Below are 21,674 nucleotides of genomic sequence, written 5' to 3'. Positions count from 1 at the left end.
CTGAGCTTCCGTCCAGAGTTCTCCATAGCCTTTGTGACAGCTGAGGTCTTCTGAAAGTCATACTCCATAATCTTTATGAACTCCATACTGCAGCTATTGCAGCTACAGTGTTTCTCACTGCTGAAACGTCTCTGCTCCTTTGGAGTTGCTTACATGAGGAAAAAAAATGTCAAGCTTGAAGGGCAGTTATAAACATTTTCTCAAGGTTAAATTCAGTGGCAGAGGTAATTGTCCCACTCCCATTTTGCACTGAACATTGAACACTGAAGATTTTCTACAACAAAGAGAATGAATATATATCTCTGTGTCATCAGTGACTACCACTCACTTGAACAACATGAATTTGTTGTCACTCTCACACAAACTAGCAGGTGCATTGTGTTCCAGTATGAGCCTTATCTCTATAATCGCCCCAAGCCACACTGTATGCATGTTACATCATAACACATTCACAGTACTGGGCAGAAGCAATCCATTGGAGGTAACATAGTACACTTGGTAGAGATGAACAGTTTAGATGATGATTACCATCAGGGTTTGTCTGTAATGGCTATTAATGACAGCTTCAAGGAGTGCTACAGCAGGCAATGTGTTGAAAATGTTTTTTTCTGTTTTATTTCTGCCATTGCCACTTCTCTGGCCTCCTTGTGTGGTGTTCCTTATAGACAATCTATGACTGCCATAGATGTTCAATAGCAACGCACCGCAGGCGTGCGGAATTCCTTCCATTAACACCCCTCCAGGCAACTGAGTCACTAATTTGGCCATTTATGTTTTCTAGTACCACTATAGATTTGTAAGAGGGAACCTAATCCAGCAGCTCACCGGTTTCCCAGAAGGCAAAGTACTTGAATGTACTATTTGGTGCTCACGTGAAAATAGCAGTTAGTGCTCTTTCTGCAACATGCAGTCACATTGGGGTGACCCTCTCATCCACAGGGACAATCTAAATGTGCCTAGTTTCAAGAGTGGGCCTTGGTGTCCCTATTCTGGGCAGAGATCCTTTGGTTCTTGCTGTAAGTCATAGGGTTCTTTTTGAAAGACTACATGTCCTCTCACCTGAAACTGTTTTACCTTGTATGTCCCTATAATAGCAATGCGGTAATGTCAACACATGCCTCACAACACAGATTTTTCATTTTTTAGACCCACCCACACACACACACACACGCATACACACCCCTGTTAAGGAAGGTTCAGAAACTATGTACACTAGTATGGTATTTGCAGATGGAAAGGCATCCTATTGAAACACCTGTCAGACAGGTGAAAAGATGCTGAGTGGTTTTGTACAGCAGAGGAGACACACATTCATCTGCACCCTCCCCACTTGTCCATCAAATCAGTGAAAGACCTGCCTCACCGCCTTGATAATTGTTCTTAACCAGAGACATTAGTGCCAAGGCATACTGTGGATACTTTCGATGCAATTAGAAAACAAGGAGCATGGTGTTTCATAATTTTCTCCTTATAAATTCATGCATGCTGTACAGTTCAGTCATTGGTTTGTTGTGTAACCAGTGTTCATCCTTTGGATTTATCATTGTCTTACAAATTATGCAGTCTCTCTGCAAATTTCTGAAAATGAGTCAGAAATAAATTATGTTTCCTTGGGAAATATAATAAGGGCTGATGTAATTAATCCTAATCATAGTTACCTGTTTAAGTAACAAAAAAGATGACTTTTCTAATCAGTGATCTACAGTAAGTTATTACTGTAAATGTCTGCGGCCTACTCATCCAAGCCGACTCACAGCACAGAAGAGAGCAAACGAGAACATTTACAAACTTTCTGCAGTTCAAAATAATTGTCTTGTTTGTATCATTCATCGTATATGAACCAAATATTTTTATACAACTATACTTACAGACGTACTTTTACGATGGTCTGTTCAGGTAGCTTCCTGTACCCTGTGCATAGATATGAGGCCAGCAATACACTTGGGGCAAGTGTAAAAATATAATTTCCTTTAATTAGTCCATAAGGAGGACAGGAACCTTATTACAGACCACTATTCACCATACTCTTCTACAGCAAGTTAGCATGTACTTTGTGTGTTCTGCTTGGCCCTGGCTCTGTCTCTTACTTGTATCCATAGGGGAGGAACTGGTACAAGCAGCTCTTCATGGAAGCTTCCTGGCACAGTTCCCACGTGTTCTCATTCATAGCTGCTCTGTTCCCAGATTTTAGCAGGGCACTAAACACATGGTCTGGTGCTCTGGTGCTGCTTGAAGGACTGTGCCACTGTCACAATGGCTAGGGTCCAGACTTTGGTTGTGACATGAGAGTTGCAGAGAAAGGAATGTTTCCAAATTTTAATAAGTTATATCATGCAATCTGAATGAATTTAGCTACACGATATCATGGGATGGCATATAAATAGCACATCACTTTACAGGACATTTTGCATGTCTTGTCTATGCATTTTAGGCTTTTCGCATGTCATTTTAACTTTTTGGTTTTGGTTAAGGTTTGGGCTTATTCAGTAGAGAAATGACGTAGCATGAAATGACGTGCAGAAAATGTGTAGTGACATAAAATGTCTAAACAAAAGTGTTATTCATGTGCCATTTGGTGATACCCGGCTGAATTTGAATATAACTCCGGTGAATCTTCTGCGCGCACATACAATATATAGCTTCTCATTTACAGTGTGCCATTATTCCGCTCTTTTGTCAAAATGTCAGTGGAGGTTTAGATTCTTGCAGTTATTTGCATATAGTTTGTCAATAACCCAGTGCACATTGATTAGTAGCCATCTGCGTTTTAGATGCACAGCATGTTATGGAACTGGTTTGTTAGTCAGAATGCTCAAACACATTCATTCGTATTTAGCAGACTACACGTTTTCCACAAGGGGAGCTGTGGAGACATTGTGAGACGAGTTCAATGTACCAGGTATAAGAAAGACTAATAATTAGGCATGTTGATGCAGAGAAGAGATTAACAGCTGTTGTACCTTTAATACTTGCACCACCTTTTTTTTTTTTTTTTTTTTGCCTTCTGCTGTCTTCTTTACAACTGTGTGTTTTAGGTTGTATATTTAACACTGTACCAGCTGTACAATAATATACTGAACCCTGCTTGCCATCAGTAAATATTCAATCAGAAATAGAGTTCAGCTTGTAACTGTAAAACAAAGGTTACTAACAAAATAACAAAGGTTATTTCTCCTTTTAAACATCTATAAACGAGGCATAACATGATGCTTTGTCAGGCACGTGATCAGACAAGTGAGCCTGGTGTCCCCCATAGTTCGGTGTGAGCTTACAAAAAACAACATACCTAAATGATTTCAATTGCATCACAACATATCTATTGCAAATATTAAGGTTGTAAGAGAGATGTGCGACAAACAATAGTTGTAATAATTGTGCCAGTGGTGGCACAGACTGCTTAGTTTGCAGCAGCTACATTAAGGGGCAATAGGTATCACCTGCAGGTCTGCAGGAACTTCATGGTCAGAATTCCGGGTTGGACATTGGACAGGGCCTGGTGCAGTTTTCCATGAATGACTCTATGTCCTTGTTTGTTATGATAATTCAGTTGCAGCTTTTGGACAATCAACTGTGCTCAACTGACATCCTCTGAAAAAAGCATTGTCAGTTAGATGAGCTGTGCAGTTTCTGTGGTTGTGTTATCAAGCTTTGTTTGGAATATTTTGTGTGTTTAATGTGTCTGTGCTACGCACCTCATTCCTCTCCCTTTTTGCATGATTATTCGGGATCACTCACCTCTTTTAGAATTTGAACAGGTTGTGTTGTATCCATCCGTTCATCCATCCATTTTCTAAAGCACTTATTGTGGACGCAGAGGGTTGGAGCCTATCCCAGCAACCACTGGGCAAAAAGCAGGGTATACCCTTGATAGGTCACCAGTCTTTCACAGAGCTGACACAGATAGACAAACATATTCACCAAGTATATAGAGAGGTTTTCCAAATCATCAGTTTACATGTCTTTGGACATGGATAGGAAATCCTTGCAGACACAGGAAACAGAAAGGCCACCAGCCACTGAATAGCTTTTGCTGGTCAATGAATTTGAATCCACAACCTTCCTTGTTTGAACTGTATTTAGATAGAATTCTGAATATAGCCAGCTTAAACTTTCATAAATGAGCAACATAAAGGCATTCATGACTGTATGTGGGGAAATTTTGAGTTGCGTGTGTCAAGATGTAAAAGAAAAGAAGTTATTGTTCTGTACTACACTCTACAACTGTTTTTAAATAGTTCTCTTAACGTTTATCCTATTAAAATATCCATTCGGAAAACATTTCCAGACACAAATGTGTACCGGCATACTGATGTGCACCACATACACAGTCCGGTTGACCCTCTTTCATACTCACAGCACGTGCATACTTGAAAACACAAACCGTTGTAATAGAGCTCTTGTTTGGCTGGGCGAGTGTCTTGACCGAAGCAAATTAGTTCTCCTCAGACTTACAGTTGCAGTGCAAGTGAAAGAGGGAGAATACTATTTATAGATTACCTTTGGGGGGTTAAAACTCAAGTACGAGTGGCTGCATCCCCCCATCTTTGTTTTTTCCCCTTCTCTTCTGCCCATTCACTCACCTTCTCTCTGTCTGTTCTGTTGCCTGGGTAACAGTTACCGATGGAGACCAGGAGTTCGAGGAACAAAAGAAAAGTCTGGTGCTGAAGGGAGAGGATTATTGAATAACTATTCAAGCATGCTCTCTGGACTGCTTTTGTGTGTGCATGCACGCGCAAATGCTTGATTGATATGACTGCGTAATGTCATCGCACAGAGCTGATGTCCATAATTGGTTGTTTATGTGTGAAGAAGGGATGAAGATTAAGTTTAACTGTAAATGCGTCAGTATTTTATATATCCACTTAAAAACATAGCGTACTGTACATGAAACAGCTTATGTGACTTTTTCTCAGTGTGTGTGTGTGTGTGTGGGTGATTGCCATTTAAATCTGCTTAATCAATATAGTGTTCTGGGGAAATTAAAAAAAAGAAGCAATTCATGGAAACTGTACATTTGAGCACCATTAAACGAAAACAGTCTGTAATATGTCTCTTGTGTTACAGGAGTGCAAAACACAGACAGAAAATACAATGTCACATTTCAAAAAAGACACAGTTAACCTGATATTGACCTTATCTGATTTGTTTACAGACATTTTTATATTTGTAACTGAATATAACATACATTTTCTTTTCATCTTGTGACACTCAATTCAAACTGTTTGAGACTATTTATATTGCAAAACTTGTTAATAAGTGTTTCTAAAATCCTACATGCATGCAGACTCTCCTGGTCACAGTGACCAGCAGCAATATTTATTAATCCCATAGTTCTTATTTCACTTAGTGTTTGTTTGGGCTTTTCTCCGAGCCATTCTCCAGCACTCTTATGTGGAATACTGAGTTTGTAGTTTGCAAAAGTTATTCTGGTAGACATTATTATTTGAAACCAGGGGACACACATTGCTAGCAAATGAGTGTGTTCAGTTGAGGTGTTTCTTATGTTGGTGCATCACTTCAGAGATGTGTACCCTTTGGAATTAGACCATCCTCACTGCATATCTCCGTAACCTCTATGAACTCTGAAGATAACAGCACCAAGCTCTGCCAAACTAACTACCTTAAGCTGGGAGACAAGCGGCTTTTTTTCCTATATCTCCTCATCTGCGTCTATATCTCACTATTGATTCATCCTAATTCTTGCTGTTCTTTTAATGGCTCCTTGAAGCACAGTGATTAAAGTCTTGGGGAAATTTCCCATTAATGTATATTTGAACTGCTTGTTTTCCCTTCCCTTCATGCTAATGATAGCAGATGTGTTTTGCTAGCAGCCATTAATGACTCAAGCACCAATTGGGAACATCTGTGCTATCCGAATTGGGCTTGGGAGAGTTATTCAGACCTGTGTCATCTATTAGCATTTTCAAAGCAATCTCAATTCAATATATATTTCTACTGAAAGACGGTGTATTTCTAATTATTTTCCCCCTCCTCCAAAGCCTGATTGAAAGATAAACTGACATGTCTTTTTGCAGACTCTAACCTTGGGGCTAGGTTAAAACAAGTGTCAATAGGAACACTCTATATGGTGAGGAGCTGCAAGTGAAGGGAGGAGACATTCCTGGGATATGAGGAGCAGGGGAGAGACCGGGGATGGGGTGGGGGGCGAAAGTGAGTTTTTGATTGCATCTGGCACGAATGGACAAAGACTACCTTCCCTTTCAGCTCCTGGCGCTCACTGACAGGTCTACTCTCACAAGCTGTTGTGGTAACACTTGGCCGACAGCTGCAGATACAAATAAAGGCCTCACTTCAAGATAAACGACAGGGAATATAACAAGGGCTGAGGCCCCAGCTGCCTCTGATAGAGGTACATGGGCCCAAGCACACACTAACACATAAAAACACCTATAATCACACATAGCTCCATTGCACCCGCCAGCTTTCAAGGCAAGGATATTTCTTCCACTAGTATTAAGCAAAGTCATTCATTTCACAGTTTTAGTCTTGTGTTTATTTTGTGTTCTGTTAAATACCACACAATTGTTCCTGATGGGACAGCAAAAAAGAACAATCCTTGAAGGCCTTGAAAAGCATTTTTTTAAATAATTTGGTCCTTCAAGCAAAAAGGAAAAACAAAATGACTGTGTGTGTCCACAGTTATTTTCCCACATGCTGCTCTTTACAGGTATGCACCATTGTCCGCACTCTAACGCCTGCGTCTTTACAAAGGGCAAAAATCCATTCCTTGCCCCTTTCACTCCTCAGCCCTTCTTTTTTCTCAATCAAAGTCACCCCAAGGGCCTCATTGTCCAGGCCTTCTTATTGCCTTGTTATCAACAGCTGTAGCAAGCCTGTATTGGCCCCTTATGACACCTCTGCAAATATTGGCATTACCTTTCTAATCACATTTCTTTCTCTGAAATGTCACAGAGGAGGGCGCGTGTGCTTGCAATTGGCTTACAGTGCCTCAATATGAAGATATCATTTATCTCTTATAAAAGCAAATGAAAGAGCCATGATATAGTGTGGGTGGGTGCGGTGTTAGGATGTGGGGGCATTGCAGTCTCTTCTTCTCCAGCAGTACTAATTTGCCACAGTAATGAGCAAGCAGTGGTGAATGAGCAGTGGCAATTATATTTGGTTACCATGAAAACAGTGAGCATCATGGGATGTCATTAAACTGAGAAATATACTGAGGCTCTATTACAATGGTGGGGAAAAAACAAATGCTAGCCATTATCTAAATGCAACCCCCCCCCCCCCCCCCCCCCACACACACTTTTTTTTTTTTTTTTTAAATGTGTGTGATTTTGAAAAGCAAAATGTTTTTCCTCCAGGGATGGCCTCATGGGTGGAGAACTGATGCATCCATCATCCAGTTTTATTTTTTCCACTATTCAGTTGTCTTGTTTTATTATTTAGGTTTTTTTTTTTTCTACAATTCATGAAGTGTAATTAAATCAAATAAAACTCATGGAGGGATTCTGTATGGACTGCGCTGTAATTGCTTAGTTTGTAATGTGCAAAAAAATACTCAGTCAAAGGCCATTATTTATGAATCAAAAAATTTTGAAAAGCCTAATTTACCTTGAACTGCATGCATTTAGAAAACAAACAGACTTGGAGAACTGAAAACAAAGATAACTGTTTTCATTCATGGGGAAGGCCAAAACAAATTTATCTGTGATTATACTTTGAAATGCCCATTGGGTGGTATAATGGAAATTGTTTATCTGAATGCCCCTGTAGATTTTAGTAAATAGTGATGTTCATGTTATGCAGAGGTCCCATTTCCTCTATTATCGAACAGAAACAATTTAATTGCTGTCATGCTCACAGAGCTCGCTGTTGCTGTTATTTTAGTGTTTAGTAACATTTCACTGTAAACTATACTCCAGAGAACTCAAGTCAGGAGGATACCTTACTTTTTTGCAAATAATTTTTATCTTCCTGGCAAAAACAAATGGACAAAACTGGCAACCTGCAAATAAATACTAAAATAATATAATATAATATAAAAATAAGCTTTTCAGATGTAAAAGTGAACAGAAGGGCATGTAGAGTTTAAATATCAATGAAGGTTTGCAATTGCACAGTGGGTATACAGTATATTACAACAGTATATTACATTATCCAAATCATTCATAAAAATTTATAGTGTTTTTGGTTGTGTCTGGCATTACTAATGGAACATAATATATTTTCCCTGAACACAAACTTTTAAAATTGCACCTTTTAATTAAAAAAAGACTAAGTGTTGCATATATACATAAAAAGACCTCCCGTTACAGAACAAAGTTGTGATTTATCTCTGTAATATATTGTATAGATGCAGACCTCATCCTTCAGAATAGACTGCAAGCTTGGAGATTCTGTCTGAAACAGACTTATTGTTAGACTGACTAAGAGAGGAAAAGTGGTGGGTGTGGGTTATGGGCTAAGCCTGGGACACAGGTATTGGGTGGGTGGAAGCACAACACTAGCGAATCGGCTCTAATTCTCTGTTATAATTCACAAGGCCACGACTCAGTACAGCATTATCTGCCCTCAAATCTTTTCCCCGTGTGTGTCACAGAGCATCGTGGCATGTAAAATGGGAGGACAGAGAGGCGGAGTAATGAAGGGATAGGATTCAAGGTGATGGAAAAGGGGATGGGGAGAGGATGATGGAAACATGTATTAGTTCCCATGGCGAGAGGGACAAAATGGAAAGGTCGACCTGGTGCTTTCCAGTTAAGCTGTGGGAGATTTTCATTCAGTTTTCAATCACAGTGTAATCAGATTTTATGATTAGGTACGGGCTTTTGGTCAGTGTAATTTCTCTAGTGATTTACATAGACTAGGCTGTGGAGTTTTTAAAATGATTTTCAGTTACTTCAGAATAGATTATTTCACTTCCTTCATAAAACTTTACCTTACCAATTGAGATATAACACGTTTTTCCGTGTAGTTTGAAAACACACCTCTTTTCATATTACATTTCTCAACAACTGAGCAAACCCTGTATTAGCAAGGGAACACAGGTTTGACACAAATCAACCTACACAGCCTTATGCAGTGTTGGAGAGTGTTTGTAGGTACCGTACTGTTGTTACTGTTGTAAGCTTGGTTGGATCTTTGTTCAAAGAAAAATAATCTTCCATTCTGCTGTATTAAAAACAAGCTTGTTTAATGCTTATAAGAGTCTGGCTTCACTGTGTATATATCAGGCATCTGAGACCAAACTGGTAGTACTATTTCTCCATGCGCCCAGGTAATGGACAGGCATGGTTTCTCCAAGGTGAATTAGCAGAGTGGAAACATTAACCAGAGAGCCAAGTCCTGTCTTTCACGCTGCGACTTCTAGTTGGACAGAAAGAACAGAGAGCAGATGCTAGGGCACATGCCATTTTAACTTCCTGCTGGGCGAGAGGGACAGGAGAAACACCACGAGGGGGAAAGGTAAGAATGAGTGGGAGGTTGACAAATAAAAGATAGAAAGAAAAAAACTTGCAGAGAGGGGTAAAGGATGTTGTTCTGCCTTGAAGGTCTTTGTCTGACACCCAGTGGCATGAGAACAGAAGCCCATTAAAGGCATGCTTGTTTGGAAAAGAAGGCAGCCCATGTGTATGACTGTGTGTATACCTGTGCTTGTGTGCATCTGGCAGTGCTCATGAATGCTTCTAGGTATGTCATCTGTCTCTTTTGTGGTAACACATGCGTATGACCCGCTACTTGGCATTTGTTTTAAAGAATACTCTAAATATTGCTGTAGTCCACTCTTCCCTTGGAGCAGGAGGTGGATGGTTACGGGGGATCAGCGAGCCGCTGCTGCCACTGTGCACAGATGGTGGCTAAACCACAGAGCATGTGCTGAATGCGCTGGCCCCGAGTCATGTTGTTTCACCATAACAAAGCTTATTAGGATCGTAAGGGAGTCGTAGTAATGCCAGAGTCCATATAAAAGTCCAATTTTTCCACATCTTAAGGCTCTACAGGAGCTATTGAACCAGGAGTGAAGAAAGGATCAATATAATTGATCATCAAACTTCCTAGCTGTTAAAGAGTTTGATGTGGTTTTAAGGTTTGATTGAGTAGCACTTTCATTATTTGCTTCTTTATTAGCAGTTGCCACTCAAGCATGTACTCATACCCATTTTTTTTTTTTTTTTTTTAAGTGAAACATGCACCAAGAAAGAAGGTACAGAAACGTGGACAACTTAATGCAGTGTAGCAAGGCATCTGATTAGACATCTACAATTGTAGGCTCCTTTTTTTTTTTCCTTCAAAGAATGGGCCAAGGAGAGGTGACATATCTGAGAGATCCATGGTGACTGTGCTATTTCTGTCCTCAACAGAGGAAATGCCATCAGAATGAGAGTCACGTGAATATTGCAGAGATTAGAAACGCCAATAAGTATGTGGAAAGAAGAACACAGCAAAACACCTACACAAACGCAGTCAAGATGGTGCTACATCTTTGTGAAATGCTCTGATACCCTGACTTTTCATGAGAACATGTATGGTGACCAGTATAGGTGATTATCTGGGATTTCAGCATCTCTTTTGATAAGAGGTAATATAAAAGTGAACGTCATATTGCATTCATCGTTTAAGAAAAAAAAAAATAAGCTGAAGACTGTGGAGGAAATTGCATTGGAAACAGCTTTTGCAGATAATTTAAGTTCTATGAGAACGTATGAACCTCAGGTTATATCCTGACTCTTAAATTGACTGACGGCTGAAATTATACAAAAACTCATTTATGTCGTAATTTTATGCCTTATTTTAAACCTTGCCAGTTGCTACTTCTTTAACTAACTCACAGGAGGGGCTGTCTGCAATTAATCCAGTGATTGAATATCTTTAATTCACATTCACTTCAATCAAGCTTAATGATCAAGTCTAATGAGCTTTGGGTTTCTGAACCTCTTGACTCTCTGGTACTTAAAGAAGTGAGACTGACTAACCAGGTATCTGTGGTGTTGCCATATTCAAGTGCCCATGAAAATTGCTACCGTTTAGTAAGTGTAGCTCTGTATGTGTTCATTATGACCCTGATAATTAGAAACTGCTCTGTATCTCAGGTGTTTTTTCTACTGGGCCTATATGACCTTTAGGCTACTGTTCATTTACCTTGGATGTCGGTGAACTGACCGACGTACAAGGTAATAACAATAACTTGCCTAAAATATATTTTATTTTAAATACACAGTGACTTAAAACATAAAAGTTACAATCCTGTGCCCTGCGTTATCTCTTGTCATATGATATGTGCAAAAAATTTTATTTTTTTTCTGTTTCTGTAAACTTAGAGACAGTTACATGAATGTGTCCAGTCAAATGGGATGAGCTAACCCAACTCCTCATATGAAAGCATTCTGAACCTCACATTAACCGGTGGGTAGCTAGCAGAGCAACAACATAGTAGATTGTGTGTGTTTTGATTTCAGTTGACAACATCTTTTGTCAGTGTTTCCAGAGAATGTTTAGGTCTAATTGGTGCAGGTGAACAGTCCCACAGCTCCCTATCTCTGCACAGCTCCATTTCACGGTGTGCTCACTAAACCATGCCCCCATTTGTGCAATCCAATCACATCTTGTAACTGAATACCACTCACTTATTCTGTGTCACTCTGAAATATGCCACAGTAGAGAAGCTGTGGACATTCTAACTTTAACCAGGTTTTATTTGAACAGCTAAATTGTATTTCTAACACGACCAGAAAAAACAAATGTAAAACTCTGTAACCATGTTAATTACGCTGCATTTTTTGTCTAAGCCAGCCATCTAAACAAATCCTGCTCATTGCTTTCACATAGTGGTACTGTAATGATTTTTTGAATGTGGGAGAAAACCAAATTACTTGAATGCATTATGCTCATATTTGATAATGTATGGTATTGATTTTTTTTTCCTCACAGCCTGAAAAATGCATTTAGAAGTTTTATTTTTATACAGATTTTTCTGAAATACGTAAACACTGGAATAATGTAAGGTAGTACAGTAAATATGCCCCAATGGTAAAATGATCTAGTATTTTTTTAAACACTGTAAATATTTTTTTTCCCTTATAACTCAGACTTTCATAGCTTTCTCCACTGCTTTCAGATTCATTCTGAGGTTGTACATTCAAGTCTGATTACTCTGATCTTTGATGGTCATGACTGCTGCATAGCAACCAGAAAGTCCAAACCTGCTGTTGTCCTTCTCCGTCTGTAATTTAAAGATGACTACTAAACCGAGGTAATAGTTTAATCTGCGGAATCTGCTGATACTATGTCTGCTGAAAAAAGGTTAGCAAGTGCTGAAGCATTGAATAATTCAGCGCTGATGTTTGTAGCCAAATTCTGCATTCAGTCTGTAAAAGAATGAGGATAAGAGATAAGTGAGAAGGGATGAATTGGTACCAAGCGAGCCTGACAGACAAACATGAAAGGAAAGAGGCAACATGATCCACAGTAGAGAGGAAAAAGGGCAATGGCAGGGTAGGATTTGAAAGGTAAAAAGCAGGGACAACAGGGAAAAGATGGGAAATTTGCAGCACAGAGCTAATGGGAAAAGGGTGCAGCACAACAAGAACAAAAGGCAGAAGGAAAGAATTACATGCAAAGTGATTTAGGAGGAAAATGGGAGCATTGTTGGAAAAAAGGAATGCAAAGTACGGAAAATAATCACAGAGTAATGTAAACCTATGCTACAGAAAGGAGTGGAATTATGGGGCTTCCAGCCACTCTCCTCCCCATGAAGTCACTTAGGACTAAAGCAGCAGGGATTTGTAGGGTCTGAAGATGAACAGAAAACCCATTTTCCCTCATGGCTACATCTGCCACTGTGAATTTATATGGCTGTTGTACTGAAGAGTCGAGGAAAGATGTGATCAAACATGAAGGGGAATGGAGACGGAGAGACGCACAGTAATCGAGAGGGAGAGAGAGAACAAAAAGCGGGAACGGTGGGAAATGCGGAGGAAAACATTGTGAGATGATACGGGAAAGGAAATTTGAGAGAAATTAAGAAGACAGAAAAAGTACATGAAAGATAAACTTTTAAGGGCGCTGATGTGGCAGAGGCGGCTAAATTAACAGAATTGAAAAGACAGAAAGCTGACATCTGGTGTATATTGCTTTCTAGCAGGAGTGATTGCACTTTGCAAAGTTTTTAGACTCTACTGTAACTGTACATGTGTAAAAAGTCTGTAGAATTTAAATTTAAATGTAAGGAGGGTAATTAGTTTTGAGTGTCAAATAAATCTTACTAGTACATACTTGTATACTTGTAGTAATTTCCATGACAAGTGCACAGTTTCTTATTTACTTGTCAGTGACAATGAACTGATGTGTTGCAGCAGTGGTGAAATGAATGAAGACATCACTAAGCTACAGAAAATATTTCTTTCTTATGTTTCAGCCACTAAAAGGAAGATGGTTTTGAACCAAGATTTCAACAGCTTATGCTTTGTCTGTGCAATTTCACATCACCATTTTTCAGTGGCACTGCAGAGCCATACAATGTCACTCCATTATCACTCTGCTGCTAAAATGAAACATAAGCCTTCATATGTTTTTGCTATTCTTTAGGGGGAATTAATGTAGAAGTGCAGGCTAAGGGGAGTGTGTTGGACTGCATTTCTGCAAAGCTGCCAGCCTATTGGAGATTAATGAACAAGTTTGTCCGTGGTACTAGTCCTCTCTGTGCCGCCTCTCCTCTCAGCGTAGTGTGATTTATGGACACCCAGCAGTGCATGAGTTATAATTTGAAAGGGGTTTGTTTTTCCTCATGAAGATGGAATTTTAAATGTTGTGATGAATGACCCCTTGTGGTTTTTATTTATTATTCTGTCGTGATTTAGTTTGCATGCATGTGTGTTTATGCATTCACTGTGTTCAGGCTCCTGTGACTGAAGTTTGTTCACGTGTGCATGTGTGCGTGTAATTCCGTGAATAGAGCCACATCTTTAAATATGTGCTTGCAAAAAGTGCTGACGTTGTGTTTTCTGCATGGCAGACACGAATACATCACCCTTGGGTTGCCGTGTCTTTCTGAATCGAATACCACGTCTCACCTATTGGATGCCATTGTGAAAAATCAAAGAATAAGTCATGCCCTCCCTTTCTTTCTTCCATTCTGTCTGTGCATATGGATTTACTTTATCATCCGCCCACAGCATGTATGGCAGGGTGTTTGATGTTTCTGTGATGGGGAGATATTGAATGAACCATGGAGAAATGTGATGCTCCTTGGTGAATTTACGGGACCATAGTAAGGGCTTTGGGAAGAAAGAGAGGGCCAAACAGGTGAACAGCTCTTGTGTACTGGTGTGTGTGACACGCTGAAGAAAGGAGCCCAGATGCAGCACTGCCACAAATTTCTGCTGGACTTCTGTGTATACGTGCTGATGAGACTTTAAATAAGGAACAGACACAAAACCAAAAACTCTTGCGCAATTAATGCAGTCCTTTCTAGTATATGTGCAGCTTGTGAATCTTACTTTATGGTGATTAAACTTGATAACTTGGTAATTTTTTAAGGTTGTACTTTATAATGTTGTATAGGACTGCATTATATTATATGGTGCCACTGGTTTATCATAGTACATCTTCTGTGCATGTCCATATACGGTATGTAAGCGAATACTGTTCCAGATGCTGACCGTATGTCTGACTGCAGGAAGTGCACAATGAGCTAACAAAGTGCTGATTTTGAGCCCTAAAAAATGTAATGTGCTATACAGCAATTTCATTGTGCTTGAGTGTGTTTGTGTGTGTGAATGAGTGTGTGTCCATATCCTTCCTACTTTCTAATTACTTGCTAATGTCATCATTGCTAGTGGGATGCCCTGTGTTTCATTTTTCTTTGCTCTTTTCTAGAATAAGGCCACAAATACTTTTGATCCTCATCAGCTTCCTTTGTCTTATGAAACGTTTTAACTTTGAAGCAATCAAACAATCATTCATTACACTGCTATAAAATTGGATTATATTATGCAGCAGACCAATTAGTATTCATCAAGCCACTGGCATTATATATGTTAGAAATATACAGTCTTGGCTTGTTGGTAAGTGCTAACTTGTGATCCCCATTTCTCTTTGATGTTTGTCATTATGTTCAAGATTGTTTCCTTTTTATTGTTTACTGTTTCCTTTCCTCTCTAATTAATGTGCAGTATTTTTGACCGGTCCACTTGCACTGTAGTTCGGGCACAAATGAGTTGGTCTTTTTAGAAGTGTTAGCTGCCTTATATTGCTTTAAGAACTCACGCATCTAAGTGCTGATTGCCAGACCCCTTTAATAGCTGGCAAATGGTGCTAATTGGCATTCACCCTAAAATAACTGGCACTAGAGCAGTGATTGTAATTGTTATTGTCAAAGGTAAAGTCCTCTTTCTAATACACATTTGTATTACTTTGTACCATGTGAAATATGGAGATTACCAATTACGTGTGAGCGTCAGAGTTATCGTCTTTTTGCCCTTCTCTCACATTGTCTTTCTATTTTTTCTCCTGCTTTTATCCAGGGAGGCCTCATTGCCCTCCTACTCCTAATTCTCCTCTTCACCCTCGTCCTGTATACCCGTCATCGATGGTGCAAGCGTCGCCGTATCCCCCAGAAGAGTGCCAGCACTGAGGCCACTCATGAGATCCACTACATTCCCTCTGTTCTGCTCGGACCACAGGGCCGTGACAGCTACCGGGGCTCTCGAAGCACTCACCAGCACGGCAGTTCTGTCATCGGCATGCCCATCCGTGAGACCCCCATTCTCGATGATTACGACTGCGATGAGGAGGACCAAGGTGGACACTCACTTAACTCCACGCCAAACCAGCTCCACCACAAACTGAATGATGGAAAGGTGCAGGAGGACTACGGAGTGAACATTGGCATCGGAGGGCACACAGACATGTGCAAGGAAGATGAGCTTAAACATAATTTTGACAAACAAGGTAAGTTATCTAAATACATTTCCTTTGAAAAACAATTTATTATGATGGAAAGTCAAACAATGTATGCATACAGTGGAGATTAATTATGCAGTAGCTGTAAGATTAACAGCATGATGCTGTATTCTCTCTATAATGCAACTATGAGCAGCATGAAAAAAAAAAAAAACGATTTGAGTTGTCATAGAAAATCTGTTGTGCTCAGCGGCAGTTGTCCTGCTTTTGCAAGCATGATTTGTACATCCGTGGAGGCTCTCAGTGCCAGCTCCCCAGATGGCCCAGCCTGGACAGTTCACTTTGGCTCTGGCCAGCCCACCCATGTTCCTGATAGCACAGCACGTACTGCTTACATTTTGTCAAAAATAAGCAGTTTTGTATGACTCACGTCATCACACTGGTAATGATAAGAATCCTGTATTTCATGAGTCACTGGCATTGAACGGACTACTGAATATACTTTTATTAACCTCTTCCCTCTGTGGGTATGAGAGACCACACTCTTTCATACACACTGCCCCTTCATGGTTCCCATAGCTGTTGACTCTAAAAGTAATATAATGCAATGTAAAGGTCAACTGACAGGGCCATCGGGCTCGTCGATTAGATGCTGAGATATGTCAGTGGGCGGCCTGTTGACCCTCGCTAAACATTGTCAAGGTCCTCCACTTCAAGCAAGGGAAGAAATATTCCATCTTGTCATTAGTAATAAAACTAACAACTAAGGGTTTTAAAACAAGCATTCCGATCTCAGGCTATGTAGAAGCATTTCTTGAGATCATATCCTGTTGAACCTGGGGTGCTCCTCTGCAAAGCTGGACTTTAATAATTGAAGGTTTCTGACTGAATCGGAGGGTGCCCTGGTTTTTCATGTCACAGTGAATTATGCATGAGGTTTGTGGAAAAACCCTCTTGCTCCCATAGTATTTGTCACTCTACATAGCTGTATTTACACAAGCTGTTTGCGGCTCAATGTTTAGGCTGTATTTCATACAGAAAATAGGCTGAAAACAGGATGAACCACTGACTAATACTTTGTTCAAATTTTCATTTTTTATTAACATTATTCCATTTTGTCTTGAGTACATAGCAGATCCATTTTTTTTAGATAATAATAGAAAACCAGTTACCAATTATAAGTTTCATTTTATTAAAATTCCAATCTTATTTGAGTAGAGGATAAATATGCATAAAGGATACAGTGATTCAAATGTGTTGAATTTTTAAAACAACCTTAAGTTAACAGATATTCATAGTCACTGACCCGAATCATAGCTGATAATGATTCTAAAAATCAAACTTTCATTTTAATTCACAGTACAATCTTTTTTTCAGTCTCCCATCCCTTGGATTTTCTCACTCAAACATGTAAACAGATTCACTACAGGAACAAGTAGCATGAGTAATCACCACAATTAATGCAATGACTAGCCTTATTTACACTGATCTGCAGGTGAATTATCTTTTCACCTGCAGAAACTGAAGTGCTTTAGCTAACCCAAAAGAAAGATCCTTTTTATTTGTCTTCTCTACTGTTATAATTAGGACATGCTCAGATTTATTGGTCCTAAGATGTTTTCTCTCCTGACCTGCTATTTCATCCTTTATTTAATACAAACACTCCGACTGCATTCAGAGCACTCACGCTAATGCTGAACATTTAGTATCAAATGAAGCAGCCCTTATTTAAAAAGGAAACAGAAAACTGTGAAGCAAGGTGGGTGGGTGGCGGGTGGGGGGGGTGTAGAGGTTAATTTCTGCTCTATTCCCAAGTGGAAAGGCTGAATTTTGGGATTAGACACTGGGGGAAAGAGAAGTGAGGCACAGGGCAACGAGGTCAAAGCTCTTACTGTACAAACCTGTCTCTTGGGCTAATCACCAAATGTAAGCCATTGTTATAGGAGAACAAAAAAAGTGCTAATTGCCCCAGAATGGCAATAAGTAGTGAGCCAAGAGAACAGGTTGTGAGCAGCAAGATTTAACACACCCACACACTTATCAACCACCTGACCAGCACTGAATATACTTTTGCTAATTTTGAGACATATATAAATTCATCTAGATTGCTGTTGTGTAACAAAATAAATTAGTATTTAAACTCTTATGTGCAAGTCTTAAAAAAGTAAAAAAGAAACAAAGACCTCCAGGTTCCATTTTAGAAGTTGTCTTGCTTTTCACAAAATTCGATAAAAGTGCCAAAAATGCTGTTTTAAAGGTCAACCAAAAATAAAAGTTAGAATAAAATAATACTTTTTTTTCAAAGTGTGCTGCAAAAGGCATATATGACATCCAATTTAAGGTATGACACCAGGATACTTCCTCTGTGTGAAACTGGATGATTAATGTGTAAAATTATCATTTTTTTCTTTTTCCAGATATCGTTCTTGACACATCTTTTTATTTACCTCATAAACAATCTGGCGTTTTCCAAAACATGGCACACAAACGGAGGCGATTAACTCTTGTCCCACCTGTCTTATGCTGCTTGGCATCCAGGAAGTCTCCAAATACCAGTCATCCCTTATCTGTCTGTCCTTGCTGACAGATAACCCCATTCAAGTGAACTCAATAGTATTATCCCCAGAGATTATGGATATGCCTCACAGGTTTGTGCATGGCATTAGCTTTTGTTACACAGACAACCAAACAAATGAGGCCTGTCAATTTCATTATTTAGAAAGATTCACACCGCTTTGGGAATGCATTGGGCAGCATGGACAGTGTAAATCAGGTGCAGAAAAACCTCAGTGGCATGCTGGAAATTTTGTTCTGTGACGAGCACTCAGGGACTGCTATCAGACTGCCATCATCAAACATGCCTCGACCCCTCAATGTACAGAGTGGAGCAGCATGCTAATTATGTCTTTTTTTTTTTGGGTGTGGGTAAAATGCGTGAGTATGAGTATTTTCCCCAGGAGGGATCAATAAAGTAATTAAAATTTAAAAAATAAATAAATGTCACTATTAATCTACATGTGTAGCCTATGTTGTTAGAAGGACAAATCATGCGTTTGGAGTTACACACTTCAAATGCAGCTCTGAGAAGTATATTTATATACCTGTATGTAAGTCTCAAGAGCTCTTTGTGGAGCTGTCTTTGCATGAATCAAAACATGTGAGCAAACTTGTACTTAACCCTTATCCTTCTTGACTCAGTAACTACCACTACATCTAACATCAACCAGTCCGACTATCACTGAAAGCTAATCCTTTTCACTCCTGTGTCACAGCCCTTTTTTGTACTTTGTCTCATAAACTTCAGCTCATTTTTTCCATACACTGTGAATGTTTCTTCCGAACATCATTGTGTGCTTTTACTGCGGAAGTCCACTTATGGTTTGAAAAATACCAACAATAATTGAATGTGAGCATAATGTCTTTGAGATAAAAGCAGGCACAGCATCGATGTGTCTGCAAAGAGCAGTGCACACATAAAGCTGATGTCACTTCTTGCCTCAAATATTGGTATATCTTTTTATGAAAATACATTTTATTTGAATATACAGTATATAAGAAAGATGGACATGTCAATTGCAAAGACAAAACCTATTATAACATTGGGTGTAAAACTATGGACTCAGAAGATTAATAGAATATGATAACGCTGTCAACAGCTTCTGGCACATTGTTGTTGCATTACCTGTCACTTGGCCTGTAAAAGTCACTTTGGCTCAGAAAATGAATGCACATTGAATATGCAGCATTAAGATTGCCACTACTTTCAATAATTGAGTCAAGAGGATTGGTAATTCTTTATTTTTTTTTTGCCCTGAAGTTATAAACCATTTTGAAAATAAGGTGCTTACTCTCCTCATAGACCTTGAGAAATGTATCCTTGCCTTAATCTTATCAAATTGAGATAACTGCAGTGCTTGCCAGAGATCATGCGCCTGTTTTCAGATAGTACAAAATGCATTTTCTAGTTTCTAATACACTCACAAATAATGGGACCATATTGCTTCTATTTTAGTTTGTTGTCAGCTACAATTTTACCTTCTTCAGCCACAGCGAATAACATCAATTGTGAGTAATAATCAAATATAGCATTCGGTCACATTGGCTCACTTACTGGTTATCTGCCCTCTTGTTTCTGTTGGTGTTGGTTGTTTTGATAAAATACAAGAAATCATATATATTTATATATGGTTATGTGTTATATAGCTCCTATGGGGCAATGAAAAATCAAAATGTTGAGATTGGTCAATGTAAATCTGTTTGCAGTTTTGTCTGTATATTCTAAAGTCCTGTCCATGCTGAGCTATGCACATTGAATGGATAAAATAGGACTTTATTTATAGCAAATATCACCATGTCTATTTAGTAATTAAAAAACAAAGCATTAGATGTCCCAGAAACCACAGACCAAATCATAGATGAGATTTTATGAATATTGTTTCTTTTCGTGGAGTGGAGCCACAGTAGCAGAGACCAGAACTAATGGCAGAAGGTGATATACAGCTAATGTTGCTAATGCATTGTTCTGGATGGTCAACAACATCCTCCCTCTGGGATGAAATGGCCCCAGGCATCAGGCTCAGTGTGTCTGTCTGGAGGACAAAAGGCAAAGAGATTGTATTGTGGTTCATTACTGTCAACTGTAAAAGCATACGTAATTTCTTCTTTGGCTGCCATTCTTTGATTGGGTCCTGGCAGTACCGTGTGACTAGTTTATGGGGTAGTTTTTAGTTCATTTATTATTTATTTTTAGGCTCTTGTTGAGACCAAACAAGTCTGTGGATTTATAATCTCTGTATTAAGGTGTCCACCATTTGCAGAGAAACTGAGCTGGAAATTGCAATTCAAAGTTGATTCGGAGAATATTATTTTCTCTAGCCACAACCACACATAATACAAGTACATACAGTTGAACAGATACTTCAGGTGTGATTGGGGGAGCACTTCACTCCATTGCTCTGCCAACACAGTGCTGAGGGTTTCTTGGCTGGGGCCACTGAACTGGTCCTCACAATAATAAAAAGCAATCCATCTAATACCCATGTAAAATGACATCAGCCCTGTCTAACACATCTAAGACAGTACTGATAATAATGTTTTTTTTTTCCCCTTCTGCTGATGTTAGTGTTTCTCATTTATTTATAATAAGCGAAAGAGAAAGCAGAATTCAAGGTCACATTACTGTCTGCTTAAATGCTTTGCTGACTGAAAGAACAGAATCAGAACAGCTAATATGAACAAGTGACGGTGTGCTGCCTGGTGCTTGTAGGTTACAATGGAATAAGAAACATGTAAAATAGTAACATTTAATGTAATTTGTAAATTGACTTAAGCTAAGCTATATCATTAAGTGCTGTGAGAGTCTTGAACAATGCTGGTAGTTAAACATTAAAATTTTACTATGTAAAGCTTAGTTGTTTAGAGCCTTAAGTGAATAATATTGCCATTTTTCCCTGAATAGCTCTTACTAAGGTGTTGAAATAATTGATGCAACAAATGATTGAAATGATGAAAGTTATAACATAACATCTTTGTGATTGTTCTTATCTACGAGCATATGGTTGTAGTTAATGAAAAAATAGCTTTGCCAGTAAATGAAAGTTTCTGATAAAGTTAAGTATTTTAATATTACATTAAAATACTTAACTTTCCTGTTGTGCCTCTTGTTCCTCTCTGAAATTATGGTGTTTGTAAAAACTGCTGAATGCAGTTACTGGGTATTTATTTTATATGGTTAACACAGATAAAGCCCTGGGCACCACATGTAACCCACTGAGAATCTACTCAAAGATACTTAG

The 21,674-nt window shown here is 39.0% G+C and overlaps 1 protein-coding gene across 2 annotated transcripts in view; it reads left to right on the top strand.

Annotated features, from left to right (window-relative positions):
* The window catches only part of LOC121195502 (astrotactin-2-like), a 234,233-nt gene that overhangs the window by 51,735 nt on the left and 160,824 nt on the right, over positions 1–21,674 (top strand). For both annotated transcript variants that reach the window (XM_041059005.1, XM_041059003.1), the window contains exon 3: positions 15,501–15,927. In XM_041059005.1, the coding sequence (XP_040914939.1) occupies positions 15,501–15,927 (427 nt within the window). The remainder of the gene's footprint in view (positions 1–15,500; positions 15,928–21,674) is intronic.

This window comes from Toxotes jaculatrix, chromosome 16 (assembly GCF_017976425.1).
Source record: "Toxotes jaculatrix isolate fToxJac2 chromosome 16, fToxJac2.pri, whole genome shotgun sequence".
NCBI lineage: Eukaryota > Metazoa > Chordata > Actinopteri > Toxotidae > Toxotes > Toxotes jaculatrix.
This window is presented reverse-complemented; position numbering and strand designations above follow the sequence as displayed.